The sequence below is a fragment of the Carcharhinus amblyrhynchos genome, chromosome 19, assembly GCF_965287045.1.
Source record: "Carcharhinus amblyrhynchos chromosome 19, sCarAmb.v2.hapA, whole genome shotgun sequence".
NCBI classification, from domain to species: Eukaryota; Metazoa; Chordata; class Chondrichthyes; order Carcharhiniformes; family Carcharhinidae; genus Carcharhinus; species Carcharhinus amblyrhynchos.
The window spans coordinates 35087331-35101287 of record NC_137342.1 but is presented as its reverse complement, the minus strand read 5'-3'; the positions used below and the strand labels follow the sequence as shown (position 1 = coordinate 35101287).

The 13957-nt window shown below is 40.9% G+C and overlaps 1 protein-coding gene across 1 annotated transcript in view; it reads left to right on the top strand.

Annotated features, from left to right (window-relative positions):
• LOC145355452 (transportin-3) overlaps positions 1–13957 on the top strand; it is a 72562-nt gene that overhangs the window by 20801 nt on the left and 37804 nt on the right. Inside the window, exons 8-12 of the mRNA XM_080207574.1 lie at positions 5380–5526; positions 6793–6900; positions 9122–9213; positions 11188–11327; positions 12782–12973. Coding sequence (XP_080063700.1) covers positions 5380–5526; positions 6793–6900; positions 9122–9213; positions 11188–11327; positions 12782–12973 — 679 coding nt within the window. The remainder of the gene's footprint in view (positions 1–5379; positions 5527–6792; positions 6901–9121; positions 9214–11187; positions 11328–12781; positions 12974–13957) is intronic.

Genomic DNA, 13957 nt, shown 5'->3' with positions numbered 1-13957 from the left:
CTTGTACTTATATCGTGCCTTTTGTTACTTTGAGACAGCCTGAAGTGCTTTACAGGCAGTGAAGTACTTTTGAAATGTGGACTCTTGTGATATAGAAATTTGCACATAAAAGTCCCACAGCAGCAATGAGATAAATGACCAGATAATCTTCATGATGTTGGTAACTTAGCATGACATAAAGAATCAACACAAGCATGGATGGTCACAGGAATTCAACAACAACAGCACCCTATGTTTATATGATGCCTTTAACATAGCATAATATCCCAGAGCATTTCACAGGAATGTATAATGCAAAGTTTAATATCAAGCTACAGAGGGAGGTATCAGAATAGATAACCAAAAGCTTGTTCAAAAAGCTAGCTTTTAAACAGTGCAGTAAATAAGAACAGGAAGCTAGGATGATGTGATAATGCGATTTGATTTGATTTATTATTGTCACATGTATTACTATACAGAGAGAAGTATTGTTTCTTGCGCACTATACAGACAAAGCATACCGTTCATAGAGAAGGAAGCAAGAGAGTGAAGAATGTAGTTTTACAGTCATAGGGTGCAGAGAAAGATCAACATAATGCAAGGTAGGTTCATTCAAAAGTCTGATGCAGCGGGGAAGAAGCTGTTCTTGAGTCAGTTGGTACATGACTCAGACTTTTGTGTCTTTTTCCTGATGGAAGAAGGTGGAAGAGAGAATGTTCGGGATGCATGGGGTCCTTAATTATGTTAGCTGCTTTGTCGAGGCAGTGGGAAATGTAGGCAGTCAATGGATGGATGGCTGGTTTGACTGATGGATTGGACTATGTTCGTGACCTTTTGTAGTTTCTTGCGGTCTTGGACAGAGCAGGATCCACACCAAGCTGTGATGCAACCAGAAAGAATGCTTTCTATGGTAGAACTTGGTGAGAGTTGTAGCTGACAAGCCAAATCTCCTTAGTCTTCTAAGAAAGTAGAGGCATTGGTGGGCTTTCTTAACTATAATAAAAAATTGCCCTTTAAGGGGCAATCCTATGTTGGCCACGTCAGTGGGACAGACACTATGGGACTGAGGTGCGGAGAGCTGGACCAATCGCGAGCAAGGGCGTAAGTCCTGGGACCGGACGGACCTCAATTTGAACTAGGGAGGAGAAGCAAATAGATCTGTGCATTTGTTCTGTCAGACCCTTAATGTGTAAATAGTTATTATAGTTTTATAAAGCTTTCTTGGTGTTGGAGCCGCATCAAGTCACCTTCAATCTTTTACACTTGTAATGAGGGAAAATCTGCGCAACTGACTGGAAGACTGCAGCATGTGGTTAGAGGGGCAGGAAAGTGATAATTGAAGTCAAGAAGAGAAAGATACTGGCATCCTTATCAGGAAGGTCGAGTCATTTAACCTGGAAGTTGAGACCCAGGCAATATATCAAAAGGTGTGTTACTTCTTTGTGACTGATGAGATCAGTGCGGTGGAAAAGCAGAAGTTAATAGAACTTTCAGTTTATGGCCCACAAATCTACAGCCTGCTGAGGAGCCTAACATCACCTGAAGCTCCAGTCACATAGTCTTTTGATCAAATAGTGGAACTGATGCATTTTAAATCCCAATCTTCAAACACTGTGTTAAAGTATAAGATTCATTCTGTGAGGGAACTGGGGAGACTGTGTTCAGGTTCAAGGTCAGATTGCTATGTTTAAAAGTGCACTATGGTTTCTGCCCAGCTTTAGGGGAGATGTTGAGAGACCATTTGTTCTTTGGATCAACAGCCTCATTATGCAAAAAAACCTGCTGGCTGTGACTAAAATTTCCTTGGAAGAGCTGTAGAGATGGCTCAGGTGACTGAATGCACTGAACATGGCATGAATGAAGAACAAGATGAGACATTTGTGGTGGGGAATGGCTGCTGTGAGGAGCAGCTGTGATGGTGCAGCACATCCCAAAAGGAGTAGTACATCAAGGATGGAAGCATGCTTTGGATGTGGGGGAGAACACTCCCAGGTGATGTGCCGGGTCAAAAATTATAGATTTTGCTGCAAGAAAAAGGGTCATTTGCAGGCTTGGTGAACAACAAAGGAGGCAGGACAGAACACAAAAAAAAGACGGTTAAGGCAACAACGTTAAACCAACTGGCTGATGAGCCTGACAAGGAATCTGAACTTAATGCATTAAACCAGGTCCAACTTAACAAGGTACCAGTTGAGATAAACCTGATGGTCAGTGGCAGACCCCTGCAGACTGAGCCACGGTCGCAGTTGTAAGTGAGCAAGCATTCGGAAACCTCTGGAAAGGACTGCAGCCTATGAGGTTGAGTTGTTCCAAGGCCATTTTATCAACCTATACAGGGGAGATGTTGAAGACAATAGGGACAGTTGCAACACTTGTATCTTATAGGAACCAGGTAGCACAGTTACCAGTTCTGGTGATTGAGGGTCACAGACCTTGTTTCATGGGTCGAGACTGGTTGAAACGGATAAAATTGGACTGGCTGGAGCTATTGAATGATGTGGAGATGCCAGCGTTGGACTGGGGTAAACACTGTAAGAAGCTAAGCTGGCGATATTGAATGACAGGGATGGAGGTTTTCAAGAGCTTCTGTGTAGATACCTAAATTTTCCAGAAGGAACTGCATTGCATAAAAGAGGCAAAAGCAAAAATTTACTTGAACCTTGATGCCAGACCTAATTCCTTTCGAGCCCGCCCTGTGCTTTATGCACTTCATCAAAAAGTGGAAGTTACAAAGACTGGAAAACTTGGGGTGTCATAAAACCAGTGCAGTTTTCTGAATGAGCTGCACCTATAGTTTCTATTTTGAAGCTAGATCACACTATGAGAATCTGTGGAGACAATAAGTTAACTGCGAGGAGCCCAGATAGATTGATACCGCATTCCAAGAATAATAAACCTTAATACAAAATTAACAAGAGGCCTAAAGTACATCAAATTAATCTTAGTCATTCATACCAGCAGCTGGAACTTGATGAGGATGCTTAAAAGTTGGTCACCATTAACACCCACAAAAGGTGTTAATACACTTATCTGTCATTTGGGGTCTCACCAGCCTGCACCATTTTCCAACGCATTATGGAAAGTTTGTTGCAGGGAATTCCCAAAGTGGTGGTATATTTGGATGATGTCCTAGTTACTGCAGCATTCCCCCAAGGAGTACAGGGCATACGTGGAAGAAGTCCCAAAAAGGTTTAACGAAGTGGGCATCTGCTTAAATGCGCCTTTCTAGCAGATGAGATTACCTTGGTTTCAGGGTAGATGCCAAGGGTTTGCATCCCCTTGAGGACAAGGTGAAAACTGTCAAACAAGTGCCACAGTCTAGGTAAATGCAAACTCTGGCCCCATTACACCAACTACTGAAGCATCAGCAGTGCAAATGGGAGATGCGCAGAAAGAGACATTTGCTAAAGTGAAGTAAGCCTTACAGTCAGCAGTATTACTGCTATCTCTTGATTCAGTCAAATCTTTGGTGGTTACCTGTGATGGTTAGCTGTCCTATCCGACAAGATATCAGACAGAGTAGAGAGACCAATTGATTCGCATCAAGAACCTTATCTGATGTTGAGAAGAAATGTTCTCAAATCTTGTGGTAATCTACGTGGTGAAGAAGTTTCACCAATACATATCAACATAGGAGGCACTTCACCATTGTATCAGGTCACAAGCCACTGTTAGGACTGTTTGGAGCGATTAAGCCTGTGCCGTTGATTGCCTCTGTGAGAGTACAGAGATGTGCTGTGTTGTTGGCTACATACAACTGCTGCTTCCAATATAGACCAAAGGCACAAATTTTGAACATGGAGGCACTCAGCCACCTCCCTCTGCAGCAAACTATACCATTACCACCTGTTCCACAAGTAATAGTGTTGGCATTGCACCTACCAGAGATATTGCAGGTTTTAGTTGCCTTGACCGAGAGGGATCCATTGCTGTCCAAAGTTATGAAGCTGGTGCTACAAGGTTAGCACTGTGATAAATTGGAGCAGATCGGACTCTATCTACAGCATAGGATGGAGATAACATTTGAGGATGGCATGTTACTTTGGACGGCTTGTGATACAGTGCCACTGCAGGGCTATTAGCTTTTACTACAGGAGTTGCATTATGTACACCCTGGCAGATCAGGATGAAGGCACTGGTCTGAAGCTATGTCTGGTAGCCTGGCATCAACAAGGAGATTGAAGGAATGGTCAGCGAGTGCCCAAGGTGTCAGACCCAGCGTCATTGCTGCCACCAACAAATACGCATCCATGGGAGTTGCTGGGCCAGCCAAGCTCGTGTTTGCACATAGACTGTTCATGGGACATATGTACCTCATCCTGGTTGACGCACATTTAAAATGGCTAAATGTCCAACTAATGAAGTTTGCCACAGCCACAATTGACAGGTTACGGTAGATCTTGCCATTCTTGGCATTCCTGAGGCCTTAGTGCCTGACAACGTAGGTTAATGAGCACAGTGGTGAATGGAACTTGGTGAGAGGAAGGACATGGATGTTTTCAATGCCCTGAATTTTACAAAGAGTAGAAGAAGCTGGTGAGAAGGTGTTGAAATAATCAAGTCTATTGATAATAAGGGTACTGTTGATAATTTTGCCACCAGATTAGCTGAGTCAGGGAATGTTGAAAGATCTTAGTGATGGTGATGGCGCAATATGTGATCAGAAGCTCATTTTGGGGTTACAGTCTGGTTCAGCCTCAGGTGGATGTCAGGGTAAGCAATGGAGTTGGTGCGTTGGAAATGGAGATTATAATGGGAGAATAAAATAATGGCTTCAATCTTGACAATATTTAATTGGAGGAAACTTTTGCTCATTCAGTGCTGGGTGTCAGACAAGCTTCTGATAACGTAGACATAGTGGAGAAGTCATGAGAGGTGTTGCTACAGTAAAGCTGGGAAAATTAATACTGTATATTCGGTTGATCTGGCAAGGGGCAGTACGTATGATCTCATAAATAGCACGTGAGCCCTGACCAAAGAACCCGCTTTTAGTTGAATTAAGGTTGTTTGCGAATGTGCTTAGGAAAAACTTGATTGTTCTTTTGTTGAATTACTCCAGTGGGTCAGTTGCATTCATGTAAATAGATGACCTGTGCCAATGTTTAACATCTTTTCTGAAAGATGACACTAGCAACAATGCATTACTCAACACTGCTCTGAATTATAGGCCTAGATTGTCTTGGAATCCTAGACAAAACTCTTACTGGTGCTGGTTAGGAACACTGAAGGGAGGAAATCTTGGTGATGTTCAGGAGGAATGTAAGTCCTCTTAAATAATGTCTGCAACTTACTGACTAGTTTTTCTGTGTTGTCTAAAATACGTTTTTAGAGAAACGGTAAACTGTATTTAAGCAGCACTGTCCTTTTGTTTTGGTTTATGAATCCTTTCTGTTTATGCAGGTAGCGGAGATCAGCTTTAATTTCTGGTACAGATTGGGAGAGCATCTCTACAAAATTAATGACCCATCACGTCACGCTGTCTTTCGTCCATACATTCAGCGGTTGCTTCACGCCCTGGCTCGGCATTGCCAGTTAGAACCAGATCATGTAAGATTTTTAGGAATTTATTCATGACCTTTCTAACCAGAGTAGCCTCCTGAGAAGGGATATTAGTGGAATCTAGCTGATGGACCATTGGTATATTGGTCTGTGTTCATAACCAGTAGAAATGGATTGCCATGACGTTGAAGGATGTGTTTGTAACTTAGAAACATGGAATCTTTGCAGCACCAAAGAAACTGCATAATTTAGTTAATGTACATCTCTCTTAGCGTCTTTCCCAAATTACTTCCTTTATCCCTGAGCCTCAGTAATGTTTAGGGAGGTGCTGTTCAATTGAGGGTTGATCAAAGCAAAGCTGAGCTTGATCTTGTGCTTTTTCATCCCCTTCCCATAAGATTGATGCCAACTATCACCTGTTGACTCAGCAGTGTTAATGGATCTAAGTCCAGAACACTTTTGTCTCCGTGACTCAGGAATGAATTATGCAGCATTAAAAAAACATGAACACCTTGGGGACAATATCCTAACCCATGCAGCGAAACAGTGAGTAGCAACTTCTTTGACTGGGCACTATCAGGTGACAGCCATTGAGGGGGATGCCAGTCTCACCAGCTGCTAACTTCTGCCCCCAATGAGAGTGAGCTAAATATTTTACTAGGCTCTGTGGTTCACATGCAACTGCAAATAAGAAAACCTGAAGGGGCAGCAGGTTGGTCTAAACGGTTGAAATACAGGATGGACAAATAATCTGATTTTTTTTTTCTTCATTACTTTTATGATAAAAGGTAATTACATAGAATTTCAGAAGATGAAATGGGTATAGTCTGCTAGAGGATAAGAGTGTGTGTGAGCTCTGGAAGGAGATTAAATAGGTGGAATTGAGTTTACGATGGGGTAATGTGTACTATATGGATATATAAAGAGATTAAATTGGTGCGTAGAGTCTTTTTGACTCATGATAAGGTAGATTTGTACATAATCTGTGGAAGAAAGTTGAGTGAAAAACATTTAAACAGTGCTGTCAATATCTTTCACTTCTTTAGTTCCCCTCCTTTGAAAATATTGGTTTAGCTCCTTTTTTGTGGCAGCACTCGACCCTGAATCCCTACTCTTGGCAATTATTACACTCATTCATTATCCTACAAGAATGAATTGAGGATTTCCTATATTTCTTTTGCCCTAGTGAAAACTTATGAACTTTATGTGTGTGACCTTTAGTCCTGTGATCGTACTCCAAGTAATTAGCTTGTTTACAATAACCTCATAAGCACCTTTATTGGTTTAAAGCCGTGTGCTAACTCTTATTTGCAGGATGGAATTCCAGAAGACTCCGATGACTTTGGGGAGTTCCGGATGAGAGTGTCTGATCTTGTGAAGGATGTGATATTCCTGGTTGGTTCGATGGAATGTTTCACACAGGTGAGAAATGAGGTTCAGAAAGAACCTGAACGTGGATCAAAATTTAAGTGAAAAATGGTGCGCGTGTTTTAGATTTGACTTCTGAAGGTACTGACTCGTGCTAGAGCAAGGTTTAATAATTGCTGCAAGCTCTGCAGTAATTTTGTCGATTGCTTTCCCCTTCATCTGTCAATCAAGATCATAATAGTATGGCTATTTGGCTGTGGAGCCATTGTGGCTGAACCTGTCCTTGCCAGATGTCCAGATTTGTCCTGTCTGTAGGTCATTGGATAACAATAAGTAGACAAACCCTGATCGATTTTTCTCTGTCTCAACCAGCATCTGGCTCTTGCATGAAAGATGCAGTGGTGAGACACTGGTGAAAGGCTGCCATCAGTGGAACTAAATTGTCAGGTGTCAGAACATTTAATTAAATCTAAACAAAAATCTCCTATAAGGTATAAAAATCTCAAAATGACATTGTAGAAACCTTAATGTGTGAACATCTTGTACGAAACTCTCTTACTTGCTATTTTAGCAGTTTTTGACCCGTTTATAACAGTGTAATGTTTCCTTCGCTCCAAGGGACCAGGGAATTTATACACTGTCGGTGTGTGTTCAGAGAGTTTGTATTTGTTTATAAAAACACTGGGTGAATAGAGTCCGTGATAAGGTAGCATATGCGTGGGCAATGGAAGGAGATTAAGTAGGTGAATGGCGTTAATGTTGGAATAACAGATACCTACATTTATATAGTACCTTTAACATGGTAAAATATCTCAAGGCACTTCACAGGAGTGTAATCAGATAAAAACTGACAGTGAGCGAAGAAAGGAAATTTTAGTGCAGGTGACCAGAAGCTTGGTTAATGAGATACTGTTACTTCTGAGACGGAATGAGTGTGTGTAATATTTAGACCACTACTCTACAGGTCAATCCATTAATTTAAATGTTTAATTTACTCACCAAAATTGCCAATTGTTTACCTTATCTACAGGTACCCAGAATAAAAGGGACTTCAGCCAGGCTTCTTTCAATAAACTTGGAGTGATTGTTTATTATAACACAAAACTTTCTTTAACCATTTGCAAGAATTGGTTAACACACATTGAACTCTGAAAGTATAACTATTTATTTCTTAAAAATCCCCCCCCAAGGTGTGTGCAAAAATTAACAAAGGACAAACAGATAGGGTCTCTCTGTAGAGATAAGCATTAGAGTATCAGGATAAAGTTAGCAGGATCTCTACGCTGTCGATGTAGAATTCCATCATGTGAAGTTGGGCCTATAGTCTTGGAAGTTTTCACCAATGGGACTTCGGAGTAGTGGAGAACATAGGGCGGGATCAATTCTTCTTGTCTCAGCTTTGCAGGTCCAAATGCAGACAAGTTACACGCAGGTAAAGATTCTCTGGCAGTAGGTTGAGAGCCATGCCCAATTTCAGACAAGGCAGAGAACGAGTCTGGTAGGGTAGCCTTTTTCAGCTTATTCCCCAACAAGACTGACTTCAAAATCAATAGGGTCAAAATGTAAAGATTGGCTCATCATGTGATTTGCAGCCTTTCCGTTTCTTCCCCCCCCCCCCCCCCCCCAAATCAATTAAAATGATTGCAGTTCAAAACAAACAAACAAACAGCTCTTCCCCAACTATTGTGCTGACCAGGTGATTTCTTGGAAGAAGATAGGCTTGCTCCCAGTTGAAGGTGAGGTTATAAAAAGGTGAACCTTTATAAAAACTCCAGGTCAGCATCCAAGTGTCCAGATAAAACAATAACTTTCCATATGTAAAAAAAATATACTTTTGAAATGCATGATTTTTCCCAACAGTACATTTTAAGGAGCAAGGTAAATTTTAAAGGAAAAGAAAGAGGCAGAGAGATTTAGAGGGGATTTTGGAGCTGACACAAAGGAAAGCAAAGAAGTGGGTTAAAGGAAATTGAGGATAGGAGTAATGCAGAAGTCTAGGAGGGTTCTAGTCTAGATTTGCATGTAGAAGATGATTAAATTGGTGACTAGATTCTATGATAGATTAGAGCAAATATGCGCTGTGCGGAGTACATTGTGGGCAAAATGCCTTTGATCCATTTCATTTTTTTCAAGTGGTGAAATAATTAGAGTTGAAATACATTCTAATTGACTGGTGGAACAGGCTCAAGGGGTTTAACGACCTACTGTTCCAAATTCTAAAAGCATTTTTGTGTAAATTTCTATTTCATGATATTGAATTGTCTTATCTTCTAAGCTTTATTCCACACTGAAAGACAGTGGGCCATCCTGGGAGATCACTGAAGCTGTCCTGTTCATCATGGCATCCATTGCAAAAAGTGTAGATCCGTAAGTAAAATACAATTATAAAATTCTGGAAAGCTCATTGCTTTTTTGAACATTGTGTTGCTCCCCATTGAACTGAGCTGTCTCTTTCCTCATACCTTTTCAAATTATTTTATTATTCATTTTCTCCACTAAATGCAAATTGACTTTGCTTCAAGGCACTTGTAATATATTCCATTTACTCTTTCTCTCCCTTCTTTATGTTTTTGGTGCTATTCTTGAATTCATGCCCCATTGGAAATAATCTTTCACTGTTTATTCTCCAGTCTTCCTTGTGTTACTTATTCCATGGCTTTGTGAATATTTGTGTGGAAATGATTTGCCTTTCTTATTCCAAATTAATTTTTAACTTGTGTCTCTTGGGACTCCGACACAGTGCTTGCTCCTTCGTAATCTTAAAGATTTTCATCAGCCTGACTTGAAGTTCACTTTTCCCAAAACAAAGAGAAGAGGAAGTTGAGAGAGAGAGAGTAATATTTGTTCTAAGTATATCTGTTTTCGAGGGATAAGATTGCAATGTTAACTTAAACAGCCCAGATCATATTTCCGATCACTGTCTTGTGATTCCCAGCTGTACTGTGTCTGTGTGTGGACATTAGCTGAAGATAGGCTCATATTTAGCCGTTGAGCCTCATGGTCAAGTTATTTGGGTGAGAGGCAAAGAAAGCTCACTTTAAATTGGCTGCTGTGGAGCTACCCACCCGTTCAATACCAGGCTCTGCCAGCAGTGTGGGTTTCTCAGTAGTTTCTGGGTCAGGCAGCTCAACTGCTTCTGACAGGCTGATGAGAAATTGTGGGCTGTGGAACTGTCTTTAGACTTTGGTTTAAAAAGCCTAAGAAATGGAGAATATTTTCTGATGCTTTTGGCTGAGTTGGTATTTCTCTTGCTCTTTGAAATCAAAAGTGGGGTATGGGCATTGCTGGAAAGGCTAACATTTGTTGCTCACCCCTATTTGCCCGTAAGAACTGGTGGTGAGCCACCTTCCAAAAACACTGTAGCCCATATAGATTTGGATCCAGTGACAGTGAAGGAACAACAATATATTTGCAAGGCAGGATGGTGTGTGGTTTGGAGGGAACAGTGTCACAGTTGCATGGTGGGATGGTGTGTGGTTTAGAGAGGAACTTACAGATGATAGTATTCTCATGCATCTGCTGCCCTTGTCCTACCAGGTTCACATCCCGCCTCAAAGACTCGAGGGTGCAATCTACTACTTTTGACACATCAGTGCAGTATTCATTGTATGCTATGTTGTCACAGGGTCTACTCAAAGGATTCTTTGTTACATGGATGGTCCTATGTCTCTGGGTGGCACGGTAGCACAGTGGTTAGCACTGCTGCTTCACAGCTCCAGGGATCTGGGTTCGATTCCCGGCTTGGGTCGCTATCTGTGTGGAGTTTGTACATTCTCTTTGTGTCTGCATGGGTTTCCTCTGGGTGCTCCGGCTTCCTCCCACAGTCCGAAGATGTGCGGGTTAGGTTGATTGGCCATGCTAAATTGTCCCTTAGTGTCCTCAGATGCGTAGGTTAGAGGGATTAGTGGGTAAAATATGTAGGGATATGGGGGTAGGGCCTGGGTGAGATTGTGGTCGGTGCAGACTCAGTGGGCTGAATGACCTCCTTTTGTACTGTAGGGTTTCTGTGATTTCTCTGGGGGCATTAAAAATCTCATCATACTGTTCAAAGAATAGTTGGGAATTCTCCTAAAGTTTTCTCGCAGCCTGGACAATCAAAAACACATTACCTGATTGTTTATCCTGTTGCTATTTGAGGGATCTTGCTGTCTGCGGAATGTTTTCTGCATCTCCATACCTAATAGTTACTGTGCCTGAAAGTATCTGATGGATTTTGGTAGTTTTGAGACACAATGAGGCACAATAAGAATGCTTTTATAACCATTGCAAAGGATTAAATGTAGGAAAACAAAATCCCTGTTTTCTAACATAATTCATTCTGTGCTTTTCTTTATGTTTTAGTGACAATAACCCTACCTTGGCTGAAGTACTTGAGGCTGTAGTCCAGCTTCCAGATACTGTGCACATGGCAGTCCGATTCACTAGCATTGAACTGGTCGGAGAACTGAATGAGGTTGTTGATAGAAATCCCAGATTTTTAGGTGTGTGATATCATTGTGTACAGCAACTGTGATGGTAAAGTTTCATTTTCATGTTCCCTGTGTGTCTTTGTCATTGTGTAACCTGTGACTTTGTTTTCTTTCTGCCTGGTGTATGTTTGAAAAGTGTTTTTGAAGAGCAGTAAGTTTTCCTTATGTCATTCAACTAGCACTAGCCATGAAACAGATTAACTGGTAGGTATCTAAGTGGTGGAGAAAGGATCAAAAGATATGTTAGGATTTAGTTAAGTAGGATGGGAGGAAGCTCATGTGGACCATGAACACTGGTTCCTGTGCTGTCAGTGCAGTGTAATCCTGCAGTCCCATTTCACAGCTCTTTGTACGATGTTACTGCTATATGGTGGCTTACCTCTTTTGATTACACGTCACAAAGTTACTGATTATGTAAATCACTTTGAGTTGTTTGAATTGATAAAATACTATGTAATTGGGAGTTATTGTTGATTTCAGCTGACTATATTGTGAATAAATAGACAAATAACATTTTTAAACGCTTGGGTTTTTTTGTTTGAAATTTAAGGTTGAAGTTTAACCCCTAGTTGATTATTTCTCCACCATAACTCAGAGTCACGGAGCTTAGAAAGATGGGGCACAGCATAAATCCATCCTGCCTCTTATGTCTTGGAAAGAGTTATCCATACAATCTCACTAATCCTTGCTCTTTCCCTGTAAATTTATCCTTTCCAAGTATGCATTCAATTTTCTTATGAAAGTTACTGATGAATCTACCTTAATCCTTTCAGGCAGTATGTTCCAGAGCATCAAAGCAGTTTTAAAGAAAAATTATTCTCCTCATCTCCCTCTTGAGTCAGGTACCTTAAATCTATGGCCCATGGTTACCATGGATTGTAGAACACGAACCATTTGTTTATCTGAGATCACAGACCTCAGCAAAGCTGGAGGAATTGAGGTCTTGTGACTTGTTGATTTTAATTTGGGAGGCTTCAGGGAGCATTTTCAGCTAATTTTCCTGTCAGTTAAATCTTTCAAAAAGCTTTCTAGTAGAGAGAATGCAGAGGAGCTGACCTCATATAGGTCTTTTAAGATTATGAAGGCATTCAATAGATAGATGTAGAGAAGATGCTTCCACTGTAGATGGATCCAAAACTAGGGGCGACAGTTATTAGATAGTTATTAATTCCAGTAGGGAATTCAGGAAACTTTTATCATAAAATGTTGAACTTGTACCATATAGTATAGTTGGGTCAAATAGCATCGATGCCTATAAGTAGAATCTGGCTAAGTACATGAGGCAGAAAGCAGCAGAAGGATATGTTTATAGGGTGAGATAAAATAAGATGGGATGAGGTTGGTGTGGAGCATTAATATCAGCATGGATTAGTTGACCAATTGGGCTGTTTCTCTTGTGTAAATTCTATCTATAATAATGAACCCAAAAAATTGTGTTTTCTTTCTTCCTTCCTGGCCCCAATTAGATCCAGTGTTAAATTATTTAATGAAGGGACTGCGAGAGAAAACACTCGCATCAGCGTCAGCCAAAGCCATTCAAAACATCTGCTCCTCCTGCCGCGATCACATGACTCAGCACTTTGAGGGCCTCCTGGAGATAGTTCGTTCTCTTGATACCTTCAGCCTCTCGCACGAAGCTGCCATCGGCCTCCTGAAAGGTATTCAGAATCTTAATCTGTATTGCATACTCTGATACCTACTGATTACAGTCAGCTTTTCACTTAGTGCTGGAAAGATTATTTTTTAAAGTGGTTTTGTAATTAGAGTTTTGGCAAAGTGTGATGGTGAATGTGTGAAATGTTACTAATATTGGGAAGATATCTAGCAGCCCAAATTTTAGATTTTTTTTACTTCTAGGCTCTTTGGTAAAGAACCTTTTAGGAAATGAGAATACTTGGTAAGAATAAGTGGAATAAGTCTGGTGGTGACCGAGTCAATGTGGTGGTGCTTTTGAGCTCCGAGTTTACACTTATGTTTGGTGTTTAAGTTTATTTTTGAACTGAACTAACAGCATGTGTATAGATCTGGCTCAGTGGCTAGCAGATTCACTTCTGTCTGAGAGGTGAAAATCAGTCTGGTTCCTGAGCTTATACCCGATGCCAGCGGTTCCCAGCCTTTTCCTTTATGCCGATCATTAGATCACACCCAAAAGTCTTTGTGGACCAAAATGTATGTAAGCCATTTTGAACATTTTTTTATTCGTAGCCTTTGGCTGACAGGAGTCCAACTTGAAAAATGCAGCTATTCTAATAGTTTTTGATGCAAACTCACAAATACATTGCACTTGTTACAGCACATTTATCTGCTGTACATCTACACAGTGGAAACAGAAAGGTAAGTTGTAGGAAACGCTTACCTAATGAGAAGGTGGATGTTGTTTCGCAGATGTCAAACGCTAAATGTCTGGTTCCGGGATGATAGACTCAATCGGAGATCTGGTTCAACATTAAGTTTATTTTGATATTTGGTCTTCGACGCAGCAGGCCCTGAAAATCCAGTTTTGCGAAGGTAGGTTGTAGGAAAGGGCATCAGAATCTTTAATGTCTTGTCAAACGGTACCGAAACAACTTTAAGCCAAATGTCAGTCAGGTAGCCCTGAGAACAATCCAGCTTTAAAACGCTGTCACAGGACAGTTCCACAA